Source organism: Bombus flavifrons, chromosome 7 (assembly GCF_040668555.2).
Source record: "Bombus flavifrons isolate JBK064 chromosome 7, iyBomFlav1_principal, whole genome shotgun sequence".
Taxonomy (NCBI): domain Eukaryota; kingdom Metazoa; phylum Arthropoda; class Insecta; order Hymenoptera; family Apidae; genus Bombus; species Bombus flavifrons.
Window position 1 is genome coordinate 6,461,028 of NC_138448.1, and position 24,656 is coordinate 6,485,683.

The 24,656-nt window shown below is 34.5% G+C and overlaps 2 protein-coding genes across 6 annotated transcripts; one reads left to right on the forward strand and one right to left on the reverse strand.

The window, feature by feature from the left end:
- Positions 1-18: 18 nt before the first annotated feature.
- Positions 19-2,562, reverse strand: LOC138181546 (uncharacterized). Of its 2 annotated transcripts, none has more exons than XM_069116408.1 (5): positions 2,315-2,562; positions 974-1,080; positions 698-796; positions 481-597; positions 19-401 (listed from the first exon to the last, which is right to left on the reverse strand). In XM_069116408.1, exons 1-5 carry the CDS (start codon positions 2,333-2,335, stop codon positions 272-274), a joined length of 474 nt encoding a protein of 157 aa, XP_068972509.1. In that variant the 5' UTR covers positions 2,336-2,562; the 3' UTR covers positions 19-271. The 2 variants fall into 2 exon arrangements, with proteins under 2 accessions (XP_068972509.1, XP_068972508.1); XM_069116407.1 differs by having other exon boundaries at positions 2,048-2,562.
- LOC138181547 (translation machinery-associated protein 16 homolog) lies at positions 2,514-10,800 on the forward strand. 4 transcript variants are annotated; one of them, XM_069116409.1, is made up of 8 exons: positions 2,514-2,697; positions 2,778-2,869; positions 2,987-3,127; positions 3,216-3,364; positions 3,431-3,831; positions 6,994-7,126; positions 8,663-8,693; positions 10,601-10,800. In XM_069116409.1, the coding sequence occupies exons 1-5, from the start codon at positions 2,695-2,697 to the stop codon at positions 3,685-3,687; spliced, it is 642 nt and encodes a 213-aa protein (XP_068972510.1). In that variant the 5' UTR covers positions 2,514-2,694; the 3' UTR covers positions 3,688-3,831; positions 6,994-7,126; positions 8,663-8,693; positions 10,601-10,800. The 4 variants fall into 4 exon arrangements, with proteins under 4 accessions (XP_068972510.1, XP_068972512.1, XP_068972511.1 ...); XM_069116411.1 differs by having other exon boundaries at positions 6,994-7,123; XM_069116410.1 differs by having other exon boundaries at positions 6,994-7,123; positions 8,663-10,800.
- The last annotated feature ends 13,856 nt before the right edge of the window (positions 10,801-24,656 follow it).

Genomic DNA, 24,656 nt, shown 5'->3' on the forward strand with positions numbered 1-24,656 from the left:
AATTTCCAGTTGAAGTATTTCATCATTTGCATCAATTTATCGAATGTATCTTTGTTGTAACATATCGTACGTTTTTGAAGTTTACCTTTAAGATCAAAAAAATGAATTATGCATTGCTTAAACTCATATTTAAAACTCATATTTATTTGAATAAATAAATATTACAAATATAGTTATGATGAGTTACGATGTAAAGATCTCTTAGTGGCATAATTATAAATATATTATATTTATTTGCAGTGCAGAATAAAAAGTTGTAGACATATTTCTCTCAATCACGTTTGCCGTATTTATCATAAGTTGCGCTGATTTTTACTTTTGCGTAATAAGTCTTAAACGGGGATTCGTATTTTTCCGTATTCTGCATGCTCTTACAATCTCGTAATATACCGTGCATGTTTCTGAAATGACGTAAACAGGTGAACAAATTTTTCGATAATATTTTGTTATTAAAGTCAGGTATTTCATTTTTCTTATTACCGACACATAATGTTCGACAAGTCGTGAAGTTTTTCATCGTTGTTACATCGCTGCCATTGTTCGTACAATGAAACTTCTCCGATTTCATCGAGATAATAATGGCAAAGATCTCTGAATCTAAATAAAATCCGGTATTAAAGGAAGCCGTCGTAAGAAAACAGAATACACGCACGACATGCATAATTGTGACATAAATGAAGTATCTTTGTATACAGACTTCTCTCTCCAAAGTCCATCGGCGGACGTAGATACCATGACAGAACCAGGTAATTTATCAGAAATGTACCTTTTTCCGTCTAATTCGCGAAGGCCATAGCTGTTAAAAAATTATAAATATATGTACCTTCCTTTTCTTATTTGTAGGTTATGGATATTTATGAAAAGTGGAAATTCATATATGGTTTAATATTAATGAGTACTTTAGTTTTGATATTTTGTACATTCTTATATATATATATATACATAAAGATTACTTTACTCATCAGATATTTACAATTGAAAAGAATAATCACATATGGTCCTCAACAGAACTTCGATCTCAGTGTCATTTAAACACGCGTTAGGCAACGCTTCGTGAACATCCAGCAATGTTTGATTTATCTAAAAGGTATAGATACGATATTTACCTAACCCCAACCTAACCCCAATCTGTTACAAATATAATATAATTCAGTATTCAATTGATACCCATTTATTTCAAGATTTTGTTATGTATTTCTGCTTTTATTCGTGAACGAGAGTTTCTAGTGTTTTTGATAATCAATATTAATTTCTACTGTGTATTTAACCGAAATGGAAAATAATTATTTATCGTGAATGTCTCTTAAATAATAAAACGCTGGGTTTGGACAAATATCGATTCTGTTTGAATTAAATTGATTAAATAGCAAACTTACGAAAGGATGTTTGTGAAAATGTACTTTTGTATATATGCAATCGAATAAAGTGATAAATAGCCTGCAAATGTTTACGTGTTTTTGAAAATATTAAGTAGCAAAAAAGTAAGAAAATTTTAAAAGGCTTATATGTGACTTTGAACTTTTGTAAACTAAAAAAAAGAGTCGTAATAGGCGATGTCGACTCTTGGAGTCAAAAGTTCATTTATGTCAATACTACTTTTAGAAATACACCAAGAGAAGCGAGACAAATTATTGACGAGACACAGGACAGCCATTTCCGATTCAAAAAAAAATGCAACTAAAATAACATGTAGATAGCATTTAAGGCAACATGCAGATATGCAAAAAGAAAAATAAATGTAGAAAGATATATAAAATCAAAGAGATTTAAAAATTATAAAGTTCCCCTGTGTTATGTAAAAAATGGGAATAATAAAATTATTGATATGATTCGTCATTTCAAATTCATGTCGCTTTTTTTTTTACTTCAGAACTGCTATAAACATTTTAAATATCATTTATGTCTGGATTCCCTTGCGAAGTTCTCAAAGAATTCGTTAAATGATGTCATCAACAAAATAAATAATTGTAAAAAATCTACGTTTGAATTTAAAAAATGCGCGAATAGAGAGAACTAGGATAATCGAGACCGGTGAAAAAGGGTCAACCTTTTCAGCAATAGCAAGGCACATCCCGCATCTGATACAAGCAGAAGAGAAATCGATTTCTATCGTGTCGCATGGTGAACAAGAACGCAAATACGGAATCTTTTGTACTACTCCAAACTCTGTTGGGTCACAGTAATAATAATAATCGGATGTTAAATTCTGCTCGTTTCTATTTAAAGTCTGCTCGTTGCCTCTTTGACACTTGGCGGATCGTTTTCTGCCAAAACCCGTTCCATCTGAGGTTAAAATCAATAAAAGCAATATTACGATAGAAACTTTTATCTCCATTGTCGTCGACTTCCGTCAAGTCTTCGTTTTCTGATCGCTGGATATGATACAGATTCCCAAAAAACTTTCTTCATATGAAATTTTACTAATATGCATTCATCAAAGATTACACATTTTAAAATACGTTACCATTATAAGATTTAAAAAAAATAGCTAATATCTTGAAACAGAAGAAACAAATTTTGAAGTTTGTTGGCCCGGAAATGTCATGGTAAGGTATACTTCGATATTACTTTTATTCTCGATAGGCGTCGCCGTAGTTGCTATCGATGATTCGCCTGCGCAAGATTATATATTGAGTAAACGCATAACCTGAGTTGGAGTTTTGAAGGTTAGGATAATCGAAATAATTCACAGCCATGGTAATATTTTTACTAATTTATACGTATACAAAATAGATTATCTTAGAAAAACTATTTGAGTGTGTTGTTATCTTTTATAGGCCACAGCAATGAGAAAAGAGTTCCTGAAGTCAAAGAAAATGATACATCCAAATAGTAGAAAGTCTATCGCTATTGCGAAAAAAGCCAAAAAGTAAATAGAATTACTATTAAATTATATGATTTTATTATGTACATTTCATTTATTTTATATGATTATATAATACTTTTGTGTACTAATGAAGGAAATGGTCAATGTGTTTTGTTTCAGAATATCAAATAGACAGAAAGGAAAAATGTCCCGCTTGATAAAACAGAATTTAATAGGAGAAAAAATGTTGTGGATTAGAAACAATATGATTCCAGGTGTGTGCCCCTATACTCCAGAGTTAACTGCAAGTTTGTTAGAAACGTAGGTAAAACAAAGATGTATGTACATGGTGATACAGAGATTGTGCATTAAAGATTTGATTAGTTATAGTCCTATGTTTGATCCAAAGGTACATAGCAAGAAATGATGAAGAAATGGAACAAATTGCTATTAAAAAATCTATAGGTAGCAATAGGAGTAGACAGCATGCTAGCAGGGAGAATATAATTAGAATAACCAAGGAGAGAGAACAAGAAGAATATGATACATGTGGAATAGGTAAAGAATTACAGTCAAATTTATTTTTGATATATGTTGATATACAAATCCTCCTCTATTTTTCAGAAATTCCTGATATTTTAAATGCAACTCAGTGTAAAATGTTAATGAATTGGAATAATGAATTACAGTGTGTGAATAATTTTAAATTTATAAGGTTTGGTAAGAATGATTTAAACAAAGCGTTAGTGCTAAAAGAAAGAAAGCAAATAGTGGTAGACCCAATATTAGCTATGCCTGTAAATAAGAAGAATTTATTAAGTAAGTCAATTGATTCAAATGAAAATAATCAATCGACAGAATGTGTAATGGAAATAGAATAAATTCTGTAGATATACGTCTTTTTTACCTTCATCTCTATTTAAAAAGAAGAAAAGCGAACAGTTTCATCCTTTTTTGTTTGCAAAATGCTAGAAACTGCATTTCGTCTTGCTCTTACCTCCCACAAGAAGCAGTCATGTCACAAGGTACGATAGAAGAGAAAAGAAAATGTTCGATTGTGAAATATTCAACAAAACGGAAACATGTAGATGAATCACGTGCACGTTATGAATATTTTGCATCGCATCTTCGCCTTTTTTTCCTTTTTTTCGCTAGTTGCTCCATTATTTAAGAACGAAGATATAGTAATTATTCTCAAAATTGTATATTTCAAAATGGTAAGAAAATCAATAGTACTAATGATAAATATACGATTTTAAAGGTTCTCTAAATTCTTTACACACTTAGAATTAATCAAATAGCTTAGTATATAAAAGAGTGAACTTGTGTCGCATGTTATAAATGCAGCTGCGTTTGTTGCAACAATTGCAATTCCAAGGAATTTCTCTCGAAGAGCGCGGTGAAGAATTTGTTTTATTAAATTATTATTGGTATACTTCGTCAACTTGTAATATATTGATACAACTTGCCAACCATCACTTCATAGCTTCTCGTTAATAAAAACAGTTCGTAAATATTTAATAAGAAGCAGTATATTCTTAGTTATTTAGAAATTTACTTAACGATGTTTAAAAATACGAATATGTTTAAAAATTATAACGTAAATATATATATATATATATATATATATATATATATATATATGTCTCATTTCATGTTTCACTCATATATCTCTAATTTAGATTAAATATCTGAAGCCTGAAACTTAAAACTTTTAATACATCGCATACGTTTTTAGGTTAGATTACCTTCGCTTTCCAAAGATTAATATTAGTATATGGATTTAATGCATCATACAGTAACTTTTCTTTGTTAGAAAATTTTAGAAATTATCTATATGACCATAATCTTATTTCATAGTGGATATTTGATGGACTATATTTTAATTTTATTTTATATTACTATTAATAGAATAGTAAGTAGAAAGATTACGTATATGCACTGTTACATAATACGAATAAGCATACAATTTTTTATATTTCACCTGTAACAGCAATTTGTAATTCTGTAATTATCTGTCTTCACATAATACATAAATTCGCATTTTAAAATCATGCTTGTGATGTACGCATATATACGTGTTCACCTTAGTGTTCAAATTCTTATAGTTATCTGGTTTGAAAATGTCCAGTTCATCAGTTCGTAAAATGTAAGAGAATTTTTGCGGTGTTTAGTATTTCAATTTTGTATTGTATAGAAACGAAGCCTCGCCGTCTCAGCCAATCCACAATCGGCTAGGCTCACTTTTGGCGGGATACCGCCATTCTACTGTCGAAGAGCGAGTCGTTAAAATGTGTCGCCGTTCGAAGCGTATAATCTGAATTTCTTAGTACTTCAATTGCTGTTATTACATTACATACATTATTATTAGGTTTGTTGAATTAATGTCTACCTATTTAGTTGTTTATTAGATATTATTAACAAAAGTTTATATAATCTTCCGAACTTTTTTCTGTTTTCCTCCATTAGTAGTCTAATCGTTTTCATTACCTGTAGCTTGTATCATAAACTTTTAAAACAGAATATAAGTTCGACTATTATTTCACTTTAATATAATTTGTTCTAATTCTGCACGTTTATTTCAACGTTTTTCATACAGTAACGTTTAGTAACGTTTGATTTATGATATACACATTTATGATATGACAATCATATATATATATCAATTGTATGAATATACACATAGGCATACAATATTTAACGTAATACGACTAAATTATACATAATTCTAATATCTTCAACGTTTTCTTTTATTTTAAATAATTTTTTTTCTCGATCTGTAGTGCAAAATAGAGTTTTGAACAATTCGATAAAATAACTAAGACATTTTCAATTGAAATTAAAATAAAAAATTAGAAAAATAATTCATGCATTATATGAATTGTAAATTCATGATGAGAACATTGCAGCGTCATTAAATCCTTGTCAACAACTTTTTGTTTTCACAAGAGCTCTACAGTACCAGATACGTGCAAACACATTTCGATTCATAAACATTGACGGCTCTTTCACACTGTTATCGCTCCATCCTCGGATATGTTTACATATAGAATTTTGGTCTGCCACAAGCATTTTCGGATAATTATAAAATAAATGTAATTTATAAGTAAGAAACGAACATCCGCAGTATAATTCTTTCAGATAGATTGTATTACATTTAGAATCTTTATAAATACTTGTCAATATCAGGAAATAACTTACAAAGCACAAATAATATTTCAAATATATTCTATTTCCGTAATATATTTTTTTATTGATGAATAAATTAATTAGAAACAGCAGTATTTTCCGAAAAAACGCTCGCTTCCTCCATTCTTTTCTGTTAATGCAGTTTTACTTTCGGAAATTTTTTGTGACCGGATGCAATGCGGTCTTAGAGTCAGTGTTTGCTATGTGACGTTTTTATAATTTAATATTTTATAATTAGATTTACTTTTACGTTTTCAAAGGCGTGCTTTGATAATGGGATCGCCTAAGGGCATTGCTATTAATATTTTATAATATTCTATTACACGTTATGTTTGAAAAAATTATATCTTTCCAACTTTTTATCTAGTAATCAATTTTATTTAATCAAGTGACAACGTATAAGCGCAGATATCTTCGTTTCAGATTCATTTCTATTCGTCAAAATGATATTAAATCATTTGCGTTTACTCTCTATACTTTTATTTTTCATCTCACTGTTCAGCCTAACGTATTGTTTTTTGTTTTGAAACGTAATATGTCTATTACTGAAAACATATCCTTTAGTGTAGGTGTTCCAGCAATTTGACGAGTCCTATTTGTGTATGCACGAATAGCCGACAACTCTAGCCCCTACTCCTCCACAACCCAAACTCGTTGGGTAAATCGCGGTGCGGGGTGTCAGTTTAGCGTGGACAATCAGAGGGATTAGACGTATATCCATCCATGTCATTTCGCGACAGGTGGCTTTGGCACTTTGGTAGACATTTTTTTACCGTTCAATCTCACACTATTGTTACTTTCTGTGCGTTTTTCTTCATTACTTCGTGGTAATCTATTATTTAATTACCTTTGTTTCTCCGATTGTCTTTTTGATTGCCCCATTTGCCGGTAGCTCGTACAGTGAGTTTTCGAAACACAATTTGACCATGATCTATGTTTCATTTTCAAATAATTTATTCTTTTTATACATTTGTTTTAATATTTATTTTTTTGTGCAGATTATTATTATTTGATTCCGAGGGAAGCTTTGATGTATTAGAGGGATGCTGCGAAATTCGAAAGGACAGGATGAAAGTCAAAAGGACGCCATGGTGATTAACCATGAATTTGATAATTTTTCGTCAAAATGTGGTAATATTTATTCATTATTAAATTAATTTTATTAAACTCCATTTCTTATAAACATTTCGTTATATTAACGTAATTAATATCTAATATAAGAAATTCCAAATTCACGGTTTATTAAGAATATCAAGATGAAAAGTGCAAGATTAAAGAAATTACTTTTTTCTTTCAAATATATTAAATTATGTTTCCGAAGAAATTGAATAGACTGTTTAACGTAAATTTAACATAGATTCTCTCGATTCTATTTCATTTGAGTAAGACATTCAAATAACTTTTTCATTTTGTTTCATTATTCGTAAATTGTCTGTAATATAATATTGACTATTAATTTCGTCTTTCTCAATAACTTTTATTACATTCGAGAAAGTACGTTATCACAGACAAGTTTGAACAGGTTCTGCGCATCGCATTTTTTTCGTGTTGTACAGTTTTGTTTAACGGTCAGAAAAAGTGCGCCATGTTGCATTAGAACGAAGTCACGTAATGCATAAAATATTTGAAGTTGTAATGGCGGACATTCAATTTGGCGGATAATTTTTACAAATCAATCGTATTATGAAATATTCATATATATGTATTTGACAATAATAAAAAATACTTTGAAAAGTATTTTAAAAATTTTTAGATTTTTAGACAGGTAGGATCCATAAATAAATTTTTAGAGTTTTAGGTAGGTAGGGCCCACAAACAAAGTTTTAGATTGTTAGACAGATAGGATCCATCAACAAACCTTTAGCTTGTAAGGCAGATAGAATCCATAAATAAATCTTCAAATTTGTATCTAGGTAGTATTCTATAAATAAACATTTAGATGTCTGATGCTCAGAGTTTACAAAGACATTGTTAAAATTGCTTGTAGGTGAAAGTCTATGAAAAGAAATCTTTAGACTTCTAATAGGTAGAACTTGTACAGAAATCGTGTAATTTTTATGTAAGTAGAGACGACAAAAAATCTAAAGTTTTGATGAAACTAATTTCAATTTAAGTTTATTTCTAAGAAAGAAGATACTCTCTTATAGTACAATCAACATATTCAACATATTCAAGGTCAATGTATTTAGTTGTGAAAGATATATTCATTCTGTACTTAGACGCAATATTTCCTCTCCAATTTTATTTATTATATTGAGATATTTATGTAGATAGGATTCATGAAAATCTTTGAATGTTTGAGAGACTGGTTAAATTAGATTTGTAGTCAGGTAGGAAGTTGAAATTTAATTTTTACTGTTAGGTAAGGCATTTGTGAATTAATTTTATGAATGAGATCCCTGGGTATCTTGATCATTCTCAAATTAAAGCCCCAACTCAGAATTAGGTAGACACTTAATAGAAAACCTAGTAATGTTAGGAAGCACTGTATCCCTGTATGTGTGTGATAGATAGATCGTTTTGAAATTAAAAATGGTAATAGAAGTGTAAAATTACTGATAAAAATAAGAAAAAGAGTCTCACATAGAATTATACGATTAGTTTATGATTTAATGCAATTTTTATTTTCATGATTATCTTAAGATCTAATACAATTTTTAATTTTAGGTGGGTCTCCATTCGCAGTAACCTCCACACGGTGAGATCCGGATAATCATATTAATATTTAATGTACAATTTCTAAATGCATCAATACGTAATTAGTTGCCATGATACAATTATGAATTGTGTAGTAAATGATAATATGAGCTGATTGGCTGCGATCGCGATTAGTTTTACATAATTATGTAGTCAAAATTTGTTTATTATTACCTTTTAAAGGATAGTTAGTAATTGCCACGATTTACATTCCAAATTCGTTCATAAGTTAATTAACTTTCACTCTGCCCACTGTTCTTAATTACCACGCGTCTAACCGAATTCGTCTCACGAGTGCAGCGTCCAATCCATGGCTCGTTGCAAATTAAGCGAAAATACGACAAATCTAACGAGGTCTTTTAGCTAAATTAACATTAATTCGATCGACCGAACCGGTAGAACTATCAGGAAGAGATTAAGGCGATATAATAGGTCATTGATTACAAGAGTTGTATGACGAGCTCTTAAATATTTCTGCAAATTGACGATATCCGGATAGTACAGTTCTTCAAATTCATAATTCTGAAAATATACAATATAGGTTATGGAATGATTACAATAAGGAGGAGAATATACCCATTATTATTTTCACGTATTTGGATATTCAATATTGATCAGTATATTAAAAAATGCCCAAAATATTCAAAGTGAAGTATTCGTTAAAAAATTGAGAGGGTGAAACAAATCTTTACTTAGATATTATTTCTTTAATTATATTCATAAAAATCTTCAACCTATCGATCGGAATTTCCAATTACCATCAACTTTCCAAACTTTCATTCGGTTTGTTAACAGAAAGCCAAGAATGCGCGAGATGTCGGATAGAATCTTCAGTCTACCGATTACATGGACTCTTCTAGAAATTCATCTACGTTGCCATTAGTTACAAATAGAACTACAGTATCTGAGGATGGTTGGCTTTTGATATCGAAGTAAATGGGTGGAGTGGTTGTTAAATAACGTTTCATTGATGACCTATCGAAGCTGGAAATTCATAAATTATCCAGGTCTCCAAGGTTCTATACTGAATCTTGATCCTTTATTGAACCATATTCGAAGTGACTTGAATATCTAAAGTATCGTTGATCTCTCAATTGTTTCGAAATTATCATTCAGATGTTTGTTACTATCTACGATTCCATCGTAATCGCGTTTCGATTCCTATTCGGCAAGTAGTGCTCAGATAGCATCGAATTTACCACATCGGCCATTTTTACGCTCGCTTGAGCTTTACGATCTCCCGACGTCCTTGCATTCTCAATTATACTCGACGCTAATCCTCCCACTGGTTTGACGGACCGGTGCTGTCGAATTAGAAAGTTCGTTGTCTAGCTGTGACTTTTTGACTTTTGTCTTCCTTCGTTCATCTATGCGGAAAAATGACGAGGCGATGGAAAACGCGCACATAGGACGTGAAATTCAAACTGTTGATGAGAGAAAAGATGCGTTTGTTTATGCAGATGTTGATGCGCATGCGATTAAGATTTACTGAGAGTATTCGCGATGCAGTGGTTCGTTGATTGGGGTCAAATTGTGAACGAATGGCTTTATTGAATAGTAAAATTATGCCTCATAAATTTTGCAATTTGTTCGAAATAATAAAAAGGAAATAGCTCTGATGAATTATGTATTGTTGGAAACTTAACATTGAAAATATTCAGTTATTAACATGCACACGTTCTTACTAACACATTGCTAATCTTGATTTATATCATAATGTGTATTTTTGGTTGAGTTACAATCCACGTCTCCACAATCTATAGAATAAGACAAACGTTTGAACCACGAATTAAGGAATTATTTAGTGAATCAATTAACGAATCATAAATTTCTTTCCTGACAACATGCTTTAACAATGAAGGTAATTCAATAAATACATCCTCTGCATCATTATGAACCTCTTTCTAGCCACCGCAAGTGTGAATACGTGACTAGGCTACGAATTTGATGGCTAGAATGCGGATGTTTATGGCAAATACGAACACAAATGCAGGAAAGCGAAGAATGTTAAAAGTAAATTATGTAACGTAAATAATAAATTATATAAGTAAATAATTAAGTAAAGAAAATTATATAAACAAATAATAAAAGTTATACAATTTAGAAGATACCACATATCCTAATTCAAGCTTTACTTCCACGTTATTCGTCGTTAAGGTGCTTATCAAAGATCCCACTTCATTTAGTCCAGTGTGATAAAACACTAACACCTAAATATAGCTTAGAAAGTGAACGTGAAACGTCTGTTGTATATATGTAGCTATCACAATTGTCAGAACCTTCGTCGTCCGAGGATTAATCCTTTCACTGTGGATTAAGATGACTATGCGCTGCAATAACTGTGTTGTAGAACTTAAGAAAAATTATTTTATATGGATTTGATGTATACTCATTTCGCTATTGGTTAGAACAGGAAATACATAATCGCCCATGTGTCGCAACAATTCTAAGCCTTAACAGTTTATATGGTCGTTAAAAAAGTTTGAAAGCAGTTTAAACATTAGAGTATAATGTACAAGTAGAACGATAATTCGAACAAAACCATCGTTCACGATAAAAGCGCCCCGTCGATAAGGCGTTAATCGACTCTTGTAGATCTCTCTCGGGGCTCATTTTCTCCGCCATCGTCGTTCAATTTCGCGGTCTGTAAGCGTGACCGGCGGCTCCTCCGCAAGATGCAAAGAAAGAAGCAAATGGGAAGAGAAGAGAAAAAAAAAGGAACGCGGAAAAGAGAAAGAGGCGAAGGAAGGGAGTAATTTCTCCAGTGGAATCTCGGCGACGGAATTCGAGAATCGGTCGGTAAGCGAGTCAACCGACATCGACACGAATATCTCGGCGGAGACGAGCCAGACAGCTGGAAGGAGAAGAAGACTTAGCTCGTGAATGTAGGTCCCCCGGGTCGCCACCTATAATACGAACCTCCCACCTCGAGGGAGTCGTGCCACTATCTTACAGCTTCCTTCAAGAAGCGTGCCCGTTTCACCGTCGAGTTCATTCAGTTCAGCCCGGTCAACAGGTGGACCACCTTATCGGGAGACTCGAAGCAAGGTTGACTTTAACAGGAGCGTTCCAAGAGATAGAATCTTGAACGCGTACAGGATGTTTCTAAAATCGCGTCGAGCGATTCGTAGGAGATGGGATATTTCTCTGCTTCGTGAGCGGCAAGGTCGTAGGAAGTAGGATGCATCGAAACTTAGGTTTTTTTTTTATTGATTTCGACGTTTTTGTTCGGATTTTTACTAGCATTTCGTTGGTTCAGAAGGAAACTGAGGTTTTTAGTCGGTCGTGTATTGGGATTTTGGTGATTCAGAAGGATATTTTGACATTTAAGAAGCGTAGAAGGTAAATTGAATGATTCTGTTGAGGTGAAGAAGATGTTTCGATTTTCGGAAATCTAAACGCTTTAAATGAGCCACTTTTGAATCAGTAATTTGTATAATTGTAAAATGCTTAATTAAAATAGTTCTTGTAAATACGAATTTCTTTTTTAAATGGCACGACGTATTAGAAGATAGAAGATCTGTGAATAAAGAAATTGTATTCAAAAGATTCGAACGATGATTTAAATGGGATTCCTCTTCCTGTGGAATAATCTTTAGAAAGTGGAGTAATTATTAATCAATTAATGTATCATCTACTTTAATGTCCAAGCCAATAGCATTCCTTTTGTAATAAATAGCATTCCTAAGGTGACAAAAGTGTTGTTATGATATATTAAATATCTTTTCCATTTCTTCGGTAAAATATCACAAATGCTTTCTTCGCTATCATTTCTTACTTCAAATTCAAATTCGCTTTTTCGATGAATCTTTATTCACTCGAACAGTTTATAGTGAAATCTTCGACCGAATATTTCACATGAAACTTCGACACTTGAAAGGGATACCTCACAGGTGGGTCTTCGTTTCTGCATAAATTACTTTTCTCTTTTAGAAAAAGTAAATCGAAGATCCGTTATTTTTGAAAGTAATTTTTGTCGAATCCTATGTAGCTGTCTAAATAGTAAAGTATGTTAAGGACCATAATATTCTTTTATATCTATTTTGTAAAGAAATATTCATCTATCAAACACTCGTATTCTATAATTACCAGACTTACGAGTATATATACATTTTAAAATTAAAATACTCAAACATAATCAACACATGGTTCAATCTTTAAATTGGATCTCTGAGAGTACTATTGTTGAAGGAACCAAAACGACTACCATTCATGCTCGTTGCCTATCATCTTCTTAACAATTCAGCAGCAGTCAATGGCGAGCTTGCGGTTTATCGTCGTGGAAAATGATCAGGAATGGGTTTTTCAATTAGCAAAACAGAGGTTTGACAAGCAAATTAAAGCAAATGTAACAGCTGTGCCGACGTATTGAGTCACACTAGTGCACCGGCTTGAATTACCACATAACGGGTGGTCCTGTAATACAACTCGAAAGTGGCTGACTGGATGACGGAACGACTGACCGGAACGACGGGTGAGTCGCGAAAGAGACGAAAAAGAACGAATCTCGTTGCACGAATTAATCGAGCAACTTTCTTCCCGAATATTTTCTATAGTACTTAGCTACATGATGTTTTAGTCTTTAATCGTACACAGATCTTTTTTGGAATTCTTTTTGATTCTGGTCTTTCGTTAAGAAACTCGTAGCAAAATTTTGTACGAAATATCCCTGATTTCTGTGTACTTCAAATTGTTCACTTTTCAACGTTATACTATTCCCACGTTTTTATAGTTTCCAATTCCACGGCTATTAAGTTTCGATTCTAATATTTGTATATCCTTTTAATTACGCTGTCTCTGTGTTTTCCCAGTTCCCAATTTTTCCATTGCCCTTATTCTTCTTATTATTTCTTCAATCCACGAAGGCATTAGGTTGTAATATAAATTTGTCTCGCCTTCTTCGTTTCTATGGTAAATATAAAAATAGGGCGAATGTATGTTACAACCTAATAATTTCTACCATTTACACATTTTTCAACATTTCAATTTGTATACCGAACCCACATTTCTTTAATTATATATCTTCAATCCCATTATATCCATTTTCATCGCCCAATAATTACACCCCCACACGATACAAATCCTCTTGATTGTCCCTCAAATCCCCATTTCCCCCACTCTTTCTCCGTCCCCAAACTCCTACCTACTTCTACTGTCATCCTTCCAAGACAAGGATACCTCAAAGAGATAGTATGCAAGGCCGCGTCGTAGTCGGCTGTAAGTTGGCGCAAATATACATGCACACGCGCAATTACAATGACAATAACAATCTAGCAAAGAGGAAAGAATAATGCGACAAACGGTTCTTCTCGCCACGAAGATGATGACGATAATGAGATTAAGGAAGAACTTGACCCACGGCACATCCGAGAGAGTTTTAGTCTAAATAAAAGTAGCTAGGAAGTACTTTCGAAAAATAATTTATTTTAGATGGACAAATTTCATTCCTGTAATCTCAATTCGAAGAAAAGCTAAATTACGCGCCAAGAGTAATATTATTCAAATAATTATTTTCTAAATATTTGATCTAACTGTTCCCTATAAAATGCCTACGATTTTATTAGTGGAAGAAAGAAAGAAACATACATAATCGTGTGTATAATCTACCCTTCTTTCATAGAGCTCCTATAGCGACGAATTTTGTTCATTCTTACTCAATTCTCACTTATTCAATTCATTCAGAAGTCATATTACTCAACAAAAGTTAATAACTTAGTAAGGTTTTTATTTAAATAGTATCCATATATATGTATAATCTTCACGATCCAGTGGTAGAAGAGAGAAACGTGTATAATCTGTGATTGAGAGAAGGGGAAGAGAAGCGATAGAAGAAGGGGCCTTACCGGCTCGCCTCTGGCCTCTCTCTCGATACACCTTTCTCCGGTTCCCAACAGCCGGCGGTGGGCCTTGCTTCCCCTTCAGTCCTCACCGGGACACAGACAAAGTTACGCACCCGGAGAAAGGTCAATCGGTCGGCTGCTCCGCTCGTCGAGTACCAGAGCTCTCGTTAACTGCTCTGTCTGGTGACCAGGTGGACAAATTTTTCCTCTTCGCATCTCCGTGGATAGACTGTGATTAAAGGAAAAAGAGACTCGTCGACGATTTTAAACAATATTTTTTCGTTGTTCAAATAACAGAAAAGAAATTTAGTTCATTGTCCAATCGGTTTGTCCTTCGTTTGTTTAACGTTTCGTCTTTCCGTCCATGTAGATTTTGGTTACATTTTTCGAAAGATCTTTTTTATTCGGTCACGTCGAAGGTGAGAATAATTCGAAGTGTGTAAGATAAAAACGTCGACGATTTTGGTGCTGATGTAACGGGCTAACGTTGTTCGTTTGTATTGGACCGATTTACATGAGAGTGTACGTCTTCTGTTGGTAATTTCGTGCAGCGCAGCTCCCTGCCAGCGGGGAAACAGATGGGCAAAGACATGTGGAGGCTCTGGTTCACGAAACTGCTGCTGCTGCTGGCGGCTGTGTTACTCTTCGCCGCCGTGGAAACGAGATCTGAGGGTGAGTTTCCTTGTTTTGGTGTCGTATTCGCTGTTCTACACTTTGAGAATCTTCTATGCGTTGTAGTGCATCTTTGAAAATGAGGGACTCAGACGATGAAGTGATACATTGTGGTACCAGTGACAGAATCTTCAATTTGAAGAAACTGTGGGTGGAGTCTTTGAATCTACGAATCTGTTTCTCCAAACATTAGAATATTTTAGTACGTGTAGCTACGAAGCCTTGGAAATTTACAATAGAATTCTTTCAAATTCATGAAACTTTTAATTCAAATTTCTGTTTTTTATACTACTAATTTTAAATATCAATGTCGTACGTCGTTTTCAATTCAAGATTGCTATTCCATTTCAGGGAATAGTAATGGCATGTTCAGTATTTTACGAAATTTCCCACTTCTGTAATATTTGAACGGTCATATTTAAATTATCTTACAAAATTTCCATACCACTGAAAACAGAGAGAATACACGAAGTTGCGTGACTATCGAATTGTCGAATCGAAGTTTCATGAAACGAAAAACGTTTGGTAGCGCAAGCTTGTTTGGCAGAGTTTTCCCGAGTCTCGTTGCGCTTGTGCAAACGACGACATTTGCATCGTGCAAGCCAGTCGTGGTTGGAAACGCGTTAAACACTTTCTAATTCGTCGCCTCGAGAAGGGAGAAAATACTTGTCGCGAAACGCGTTGTGCAATTCCGCGATGTAGGAAGAATTTCGTCGCACGGGTACCACGATTTTGGTCGTGTTCGACGTTGAAGAAACATGACGAATAGGAAGCTAGCTGGTCGAACAACAATTCCTTCGTTGTGACAGCTGTTCTTCCGCATGCAAGTCGATATAACGCGGTTGTCTTCCCATTAATAGGACATCCACTTTTACATTACTCTATCGTAGCTGTAGCTCTCACCAACGAGGAATTGTTCGCGTACCATGTGTACGTGCAACTGTTTTCCTATGTTTAAGTCGAGGCCAAGAATTATCAGCCGCTTTGAGTGTTAAGATATTCGCTGTTAAGAAAAATAGAGCAAAAAGTAGAGGGAAATAATTTAACACGTTCCTTAGTATTGATCCATAAGTTGCATCGATTCAATTATTAGGTTGTCATATGACATATTCACTAGAATACTACAGATTGTTTGTGTAGATACTAGGAAGTGCGTCGTGTATTCACAGTGAGGTTTATGGAAAATTGGATGTCGATTTGTGCTTCTTTGGTTCTATATCTTCTCTGAGATATTCACATAGATATAATGAGATATAACGAATGTATACGAAATTCACATTGTTTTCCTTGATGAATTTACAGTTAGTCATTTTGCAATGAAAATGGTACTGTATTTGTTATCAGTGTTATATAATTGCGTTATATTTTATCCTATTATGTTTATTATGTTATGTTTACATTATGTTTATTACACTGTTGATCAACTGCTTATACGAACGAAGAAGCGAACAGAGTTAGAGTAAGAGCATTGCAAGAAGATAGAATAAGATATTCAAAAATATTAAAAATTCTGTGCAAGAATCGAGGAATAATTGAATATATTCGTGGGAAAGAAGACAAGAACAAGTGTTAGATCGAGATTGATAAGGGGACAGCGGGCGGTCTCACCTGTAGGAATTAGTGAATGAAGGTAATTTTGAGGAACACATTGCATAAGTTCAATGGAATTAACGTTAAGAGCTAAGGAATACATTAAAGAGATAATACTGTGGTCGGAGGTGTTGCAAACCGCGTAACGGTGTGCGCGACGTAACAATACGTCGCGTAAATTCTTGTGACCCAAATGATCCAGAAAACAAGTAGAAAGACGATGAAGCAATATCTCGTCGAAAACGTTCCGTACAGACAAACGTTTCTTCGTTTCAACGCGAAATAAAACGTAAGAAACGCGTCAGAATAAGTCAAAAGATTACTTCAGCAATGAATTAAACGCGAATGAATAAAGTATTTTTTAAACGACCTAGAAATCCTCTCATTAAGTATCAAATTTATACTAGAATATTTTTAGACTACGGCGTGCAAGAATTTCTTAAAATATTCATTTCGAAGACTATAAATTGCTACCTGTAAAAGATCTTGTTACTTATTGTTACGTATAAAAAACACTATATCAATTTCACACACGCGTCAACGACAAAACAGTCTCAACACAAGAACATTCCAAAATATTCCCACTTGATTAAAGACAGACAAGCGTCCCAGTTACATTAATTAACCCGTATCAAAGACGAACAATCTCTATCGACGTAGCCGATGAATGATCGTTCCACATGAAAACAGGACGGAAACGGCGGCGAACGAAACCGATCTCCGCGAGGCCGATGCATTAAAACTCGAGAGAAATTAGGACCTGCGAACTACTACATTAGAAAATAATGCCGATACTTTGTGTGTTACGAACGGTATAACGGTTCAAGCGGCTTATGGCGCTCAGTCGCGCGCGTTCTACTCTGGTATCCGCTTGTTCGATTCCTCGATCGAATACAAGATCGACGATGCCATGCGCGCACGCTACCGTCCATCATCGATCAGACGTCTAGAGCCGGTGTAGATCGTTCGATAACGTCTTTAAGATTCTTATCGTTAATCGAAACGAACCTGCAGAAATGCGCGGGATGTTTAATGTTATGACGCACTCTTCGTTTACGGTCGTGAGTTTAGTACGGAATATTCGCGCTAGAAGGAAGCTTTTTCGTTTTTTTGTAAGTTAAACGAGGGTGTTACAGATGGTTAGAATAGTGTTTTAGTTGAAGATTTTCGCAGATTTTCCAAGAGAATGAGAATAAGAAGAGAGGATATAATATATAGAGAGTGGTCGAATTCTATGGAATTTTCTTAATAGGGGAGGAGTAATGATCAGAGATTCTAAATTTATTATTTTATATTGTATTGTAGTATTGTTATCGATCGTATCTTCTGCTAAGTTATTAAACCGAATCGAATTTTTACATAGAGCGGTGACTAGAAATTCCAAATTCCTCACTTACCAGTCATATGTCCTTGACTTGTCAGAGGTAGCATTAGTAACTACCTGTCTACCACATGTTACTGACACATTCTCTTACGAAAACTATCCACTATAGAAATACCAACAACTTAATGAAATGCCATAAACAGTTCCGACGAAACAGGTTTCCAAAAATTCAACTGGTTTCCAAAAATTCAACTGGTTTCTTCACTTAACGGGACATTCACAAATTTTATGAACGTTGCTACAGGTCTAGTAAAAAAATTTCCTTTCTTGAAAATGCTTTCTTTGAAAGACTCGCGAGTGATTTCGCGGTTGGTGCTCACTGATGAGAACAGACTACTTTGCTCGGATCTTTATTAAATATGCATGTAATCATTTGCCAGCACGAGTCAGCTCACGTAATTCCTCAATTAATTCAAGAACGGAATAACGAACGATGACTCGACGTTCACCGGTGAAACGAACTACCTGCAGAATCAGAAAAACAAACTACAAGATACGTTGCTCACCGCCATCTCTAATTGAACGTCTCGGAAGCGACGTGGTGCGAATTAGTCCTTCCGTCGTGGCTCTATCTTCCGTTGTATCTTGTTGGCGGTGAAACCAGGCAACTAAAGAATGAAACGATTCAGGAAATTCTGTGTTTGTGTGCAACGAGTTTCAATCGAGAGTAATGCTTTTTCCTTTCACGGATTTTACGTATATGATGATTTGAAGAGATGTTTGATAGGGTGGTTACAGTTGGAAATTGCGGTTGGTTAATGGTTGATGTATGCTAATCGCCTTGAAAACTAGATACAATCGTATGATTAATATGAATATTGTTATTATTTGAAAGATCTTTTTGAAAGTAGTGAAATTTACTTAAAAACTGTGAAAAATTCGTGTTACTCAGGTTTCAAACATAAAGTACATCGATTGCGAAGTCAGTACAAGTGCAAACTCAAACATTGCGAGATCGTTTACTCTCATCAGCGGAATGGCTTAACTTCTTCGATTCTTCAATTAAAAATCTTTCGTTAGGTCAACGGTTTCTAACAGTTTAGCCATATTATTATCCATTAAGCATTGTATTAAATTCAACTTTTCGTTTCTGTAATTGGAGAATTTTTCTCAACAACAGAAAGGGATATTAATAGCCAACTTGTTGCTTTACAATGATCAACCTACTTCAGTCTCCAAGTTCAAAGGTTTAACGCTATCCATGAGTTTCCCAGAATATAATCAACTGAGAAAGATCTAATGCGTGGTGGAAAACAAACTGTGTTGGCGATAAGATCGCCGTTAGCACGGGCTTTAGCAGGCTTGACGCGGAATCCTTTTACACACGCAAACCTAGACAGGAGGATCATCGTATATCAGAGAATCGCGAGCCGCGGACGACTCTTTCACCGCGAAGACGAACGAGCCAGCAGGAATCGTGGCTCGTTAGCAGAGATCTTCGACTCGAGCGACGATCTCTCCTGTTTTGCAGTAGTGAATGGAACACGGAGGTAATGTCCGCAAGGCCAACCGGCGTCGATAAAAATGCCACGAATAATGCAACCAGCCGCCTCTGTTCCGCGCGCGAACCTCGTTTTCCATCCTGATTTTGTTGCTTGTGGTGCAATCGTTCCTAAGAGTTGGATTTTATGAAGTAACCGACGACGGATTCTTGGATTTTGGTTCGCATCGGCAAGTCAAGAGGACATTTCCTGTTTCGCTTCTACTCTCTGTGATAACAGATGGAAAACGTAGTAAATGATGGTGAATGATAAGTTGCACACTTCTAATCGTCTGTAAGGGAATTAGCGTAATTTCACCTGTGAACTTCATCCCACTGGATTTTCATTTTTATTGAAGAAAGGTTAAAACATTTCACTTGACGGAAGCTTGTATGAGACAGATATTGTAGAACTTTCTCAGGTTTTGTGAAGACGTAGGGGAATAAAGAAATCAGGCTTGGGTATAAACGATCAAATTTGCCAGCGAAGAGTTAAAAATTATTAAATTACTCTGGTGCGAAATTCAAATGGGGACTAGAATGTAAAATCTCTATGAAGAGTTTTAAAGAAATGTACAAATCTGTGAAGAATTTGATTTCTAGAACGCGAACGTTTTAGACAATACTTTTTGAGCGTTTACTTTTATGATAATTTCGTAATGATACAAATGATGAACAATCGAAAATGTTCCTAATAAAACCAATTTTTGTTGGAGGAGATCCATCATGATGTTAGTTATATACAAAATATCGTACTTATATCGTGCATACGATTTTTATTTAAAAAAAAAATGATTGAATCGATGTGAGAAACTGTGAGAAGCTCGATTCTCGTCGCAAACGAATATTATTCAGGGTTAATGAAAATCGCTGGGCGCCTCCTTTTTACCGATCATGGGAAAGCCTAGTGTTCTTCTATTGGAATAAACCACGGGGAAAGCTCCGATTGCATATTAATGTAAGTGGAAATCTCGGTCGCAGACTGCAAGAAAAGTGAGTTTAGTCTACCTTTCCTGATCGTTCGATCAGTTTCGATCATTGGAAAATTCTCTGGAAAGTAAACCAATTTAAGAATATTATATTGGTGGTGGACATAGAAAATGATAAATATCCTTGTTTGAAAGTTACGATTAACTAGAAAATGTCTCAGATATCTCTTGGAGAGACCAAGAAAGCATATTTATTAATAAATTTAATCCGTTGATTGGTTTACGAATTCCGTTTATTGAAGCTAACTAAGGCAACGTGATATCAGAATTAACGCAGAGAATTACAATTTAAGATGTAATAAATACGATTTTTTTTTCAAAGTGTAGAGACATCGAGCTTTAACTGGTTTCAATTCTACGCAACACAGTTCTATTAGTAAGTTGAAGTAGCATACAAGAAAAGTTTGTATTTGAATTAGATCGACTATATATTTCCTTTAGAAGAAACTATTAAGTCAATCATATCTCGTCTAGATTACAAATTAAAGATTGGGTTTCCTTAAAAATTCATTTCACGACTTGAGACATTATCAAATCCCTTCACCCCATCCAATAATATACATATATATTTTTTAAAACATTGAAAAACACGTAAAATTATTCAACAATCCACTTAAATCTTCTTCGAAACTAAAGAAATAGAAAACAGATCTTCGAATACACAAAACGTGTCATTAATTTCACCGAATTGAGTCTTCTCTGGTAAAAAGAACGAGACGACGAAAAGAAAGACGAACAAATCTAAAAGAAAAGATTCTTTTGTTCCGAGAGAACATTGGAAATGGTAAGCTTACCGTTGCAACAGTATTTAAACGCTTTTCTCTCCCCTTTATATGCTCGGTTTGGCGCGAGAACTTTCTCCACCCGAAGGGGAAAAAACCGAACGATGGCTCGGTACTCGCGAGAAATGCCGCTTCTGTCCGTTTTGCGCAATTGTCCGGCCAACCATCTATGGGAGACACTCCTTTTTTCAGTGCCGTTTAATTTGCCGAGCTGTCGTGCCGCGAAACGGAGCGGAGACGCGTTTAAGTCTCTGCAAGAATGCGCCGCTTACGCACACCGTCAGGAACTCGAACGTTACGCTACGACTAGATTTTTGTCCCTTTCAGTAATCCGGCAAACATGATCCTCTTTGGAAACTAGCTCGACTTTCTTTTTTAGGCAATGTAGAAAAATTCACCTTTAATATGATGGAAATTTGGTGCTGAAGCTTTCTTTAGAATATTCGTGGTAACTCTCGAAGCTTCTGGAAAATAGTTGTTTTAAAGCAATGTATAATTTTATAGACTTAGACATAGTCTTTTTTCAACTCCTCAAGCTTCTAGAAGATTTTGAATAGTAAGGTGCCTTTTTTCTTTAGACAATTCATAACATCTTTTTAGGTTTTTTTGTACAGTGGATGAATTCTCTTTCTTCAGAATATTCGTGATGTTTGTCGAGGTTGTTGAAAATTATTTGGACCTATTTCTTTAAAAAATTCTTCTATTTAGCTTTCTTCTTGCAGGAAACAGAACACGTTTATGCTACAGGTAGGCCAGTTTTAACCTGTAAACGTAAATTACTTCTAAAATACGTGTCGCATAAGAAAATAGTTCAGATAAGGTGTGAAGTAGTTTTTTTGTAGACAAACGCGTCTACAAAATGCGTCCACTTCTTACCTAACGCTATTTTTTTAGACAACACATAATGTACGAGTGATTTGCATTTATAGATTAAAACCGGTCATCCTGTATAAATTTCAGAGAACTAGATATAAATTTAGAGCAAAAAAAAATCATAAAATTTTAGATTTTTTGACAAATTCGTAATTATTAGCACGCACGTTTTTCTTGCGTCTTACTATTTTTGCTTTACTTCGTGGGAATTAAATGTCAAATTCTTTGTCTTTCTAACTGTCTAAGTGTCACTCTGGTAACCCACCCAGCTCATTTAACAGTATTGCACGCAAAGTTCGATTGGCCAAGAGACAGTGGAGCGACATTTTCGTGGCATTTACGTTACAGCTTTGAATTGCCTATGTATGAGGATACGATCTACAGAAATACACATATTATGAAGCAGCGAGGTGCAATTATGACAGTGCACAATAACAATATATTACGGCAATGGTGATATATAATAAACGTTTGTTTTACTTAGCTCCTCAGTTTATTAACCAGTTCGTTATTAACAGAGCAGAATATTTTATTATCGATGTTATTCGATATAAAAATTGGATGTCTGGAAATTTTGACATGCAAAGGATGAGATATTTCGATTAATTGAAAGTTAAGAGCCACGTTGTAAATACTGCGGAACCGATCGAGGTGAAACCACGACGAAATATCACGTAGCCCCGTTTTCTCCAAAGGATCACGACGACGCGCTGCATGAGCTCTCGACACGAAGCCAATTAGAAGCGTTAAGGCAGTTTCTGCCATTTGTACCAATCGCATTCTTCTTGGCGAAATGTTGGCCGTGAAAACGTCAGCTGTACTTCATCTTGTTGCATTGTCAATGTTACGAGAACGCGTTACCTATAAGTCAGTAATCTCATACATCTCAGAGAAATTTTCGAAGAATGATTTGAAGTTGATTTTCCAATTGTTCTGTGAGCGATAAGATTTTTGTTTAAATTAAAATTAAATTTTGTTAATTTTCGTATAAAGATTTCGACGCCTAGAATTCTACAAAATGTTCGGAATTAACGAATATTCTCCTCTCGAAGAAATTGAATTTTCCTTAAATAAGAATTCAAAAACAATTGATCTATGATTAAAAATGTCAAAAATTAACATTCTCCGGAAATTCCATTCTTTGTGAGCACTTTAATTTTAAGGGAGTTAAATATCTTAGCCATAAAAAAAAAAAGAAAGATCAGGATCGGTTGGTTCGAGCAACAACCTCCTATTAGAAATGAGGAATGAAAGGACAGCGAGTGCATTGGAAGGCCATCGAACAGAACACGGCGAGAATTGTATTTAAAATGCGAGCAAGTTGAATATAACTAGTGGAGTAACAGTAAGACAGATTTCAGACTTGACCAAGGACGAGAATTCGAAAGGGACGCTTCATGTCACGGTCATCGTGAATCGACGTCCTTACCTCGATGACGTTAATCGATATTTCCCGCTGGTTTCCCAGCCACGATAACCTCGATGATGCTTTTTGCTCTCGTTACGGGTCGATTACATTGAGAGTGTCGCAGGGAAAGTGGAAGTACATCCAAATTTCCTTCTTTTTTTTTTTTCGTTCTTTTTTTGTGGAATATTTTATGCCGATTTAGACACTGAGAAGTTCATCCATGTTGCAAGAAATTTAGATATATTTATTTATAATTTAACGATGCTCTTCTCCTTAAAATCGACACTTTCTCCTTTTTATCCTAAGATTGTTATAACGTATAATGTTATTTTATTAACGGAGAAAGAATACGTCTTTCCTAGAAATTATAATTATTAATTGCCATTATTATTTTTCTACTAAACTTTAAGTTCTTCATATTTAAACATCGTTTATATTTACACGGTTTTGTTAACTATGAGAATCTTAGATTTATCTCGTCGATTTAGAATAGACTGGTTTTCGAATGAACTCGAAATATGTATTTATATCTTCAGTGAGGAGAAATTTGAAATATCATGAAGTACGTTATGCTTCATAAAGATTCTCTTAGTCAAAGAACGTATTTTATTTGGAAGATAGACAGTCTCGCGTGCATGAAAAAATGTGCCACGCGAGGACTCGATTCATGAAAGTGGACACGTGAATATCACTCTCCCATCGTCCGAATGCTGCGGGCGATGAAAGTTTGCATTCCCTGGTATCGAGTGCTCGGACCAGGTCCTAATTTCACGAACGTGAACTCATCCGTGGGCTCGGCCAAGAAAAACACGTTTCTGGGTGCTTCCTCTTTCTCCTTTTCTCTATTACTCGCCCCTGTATGATTCGGTTTGATGAGCTACAAACTTTCAAGAAACTGTTTTGCCAATTCAATCGAGATCTTACTTGTTTCTTGTGAATTTAAGAA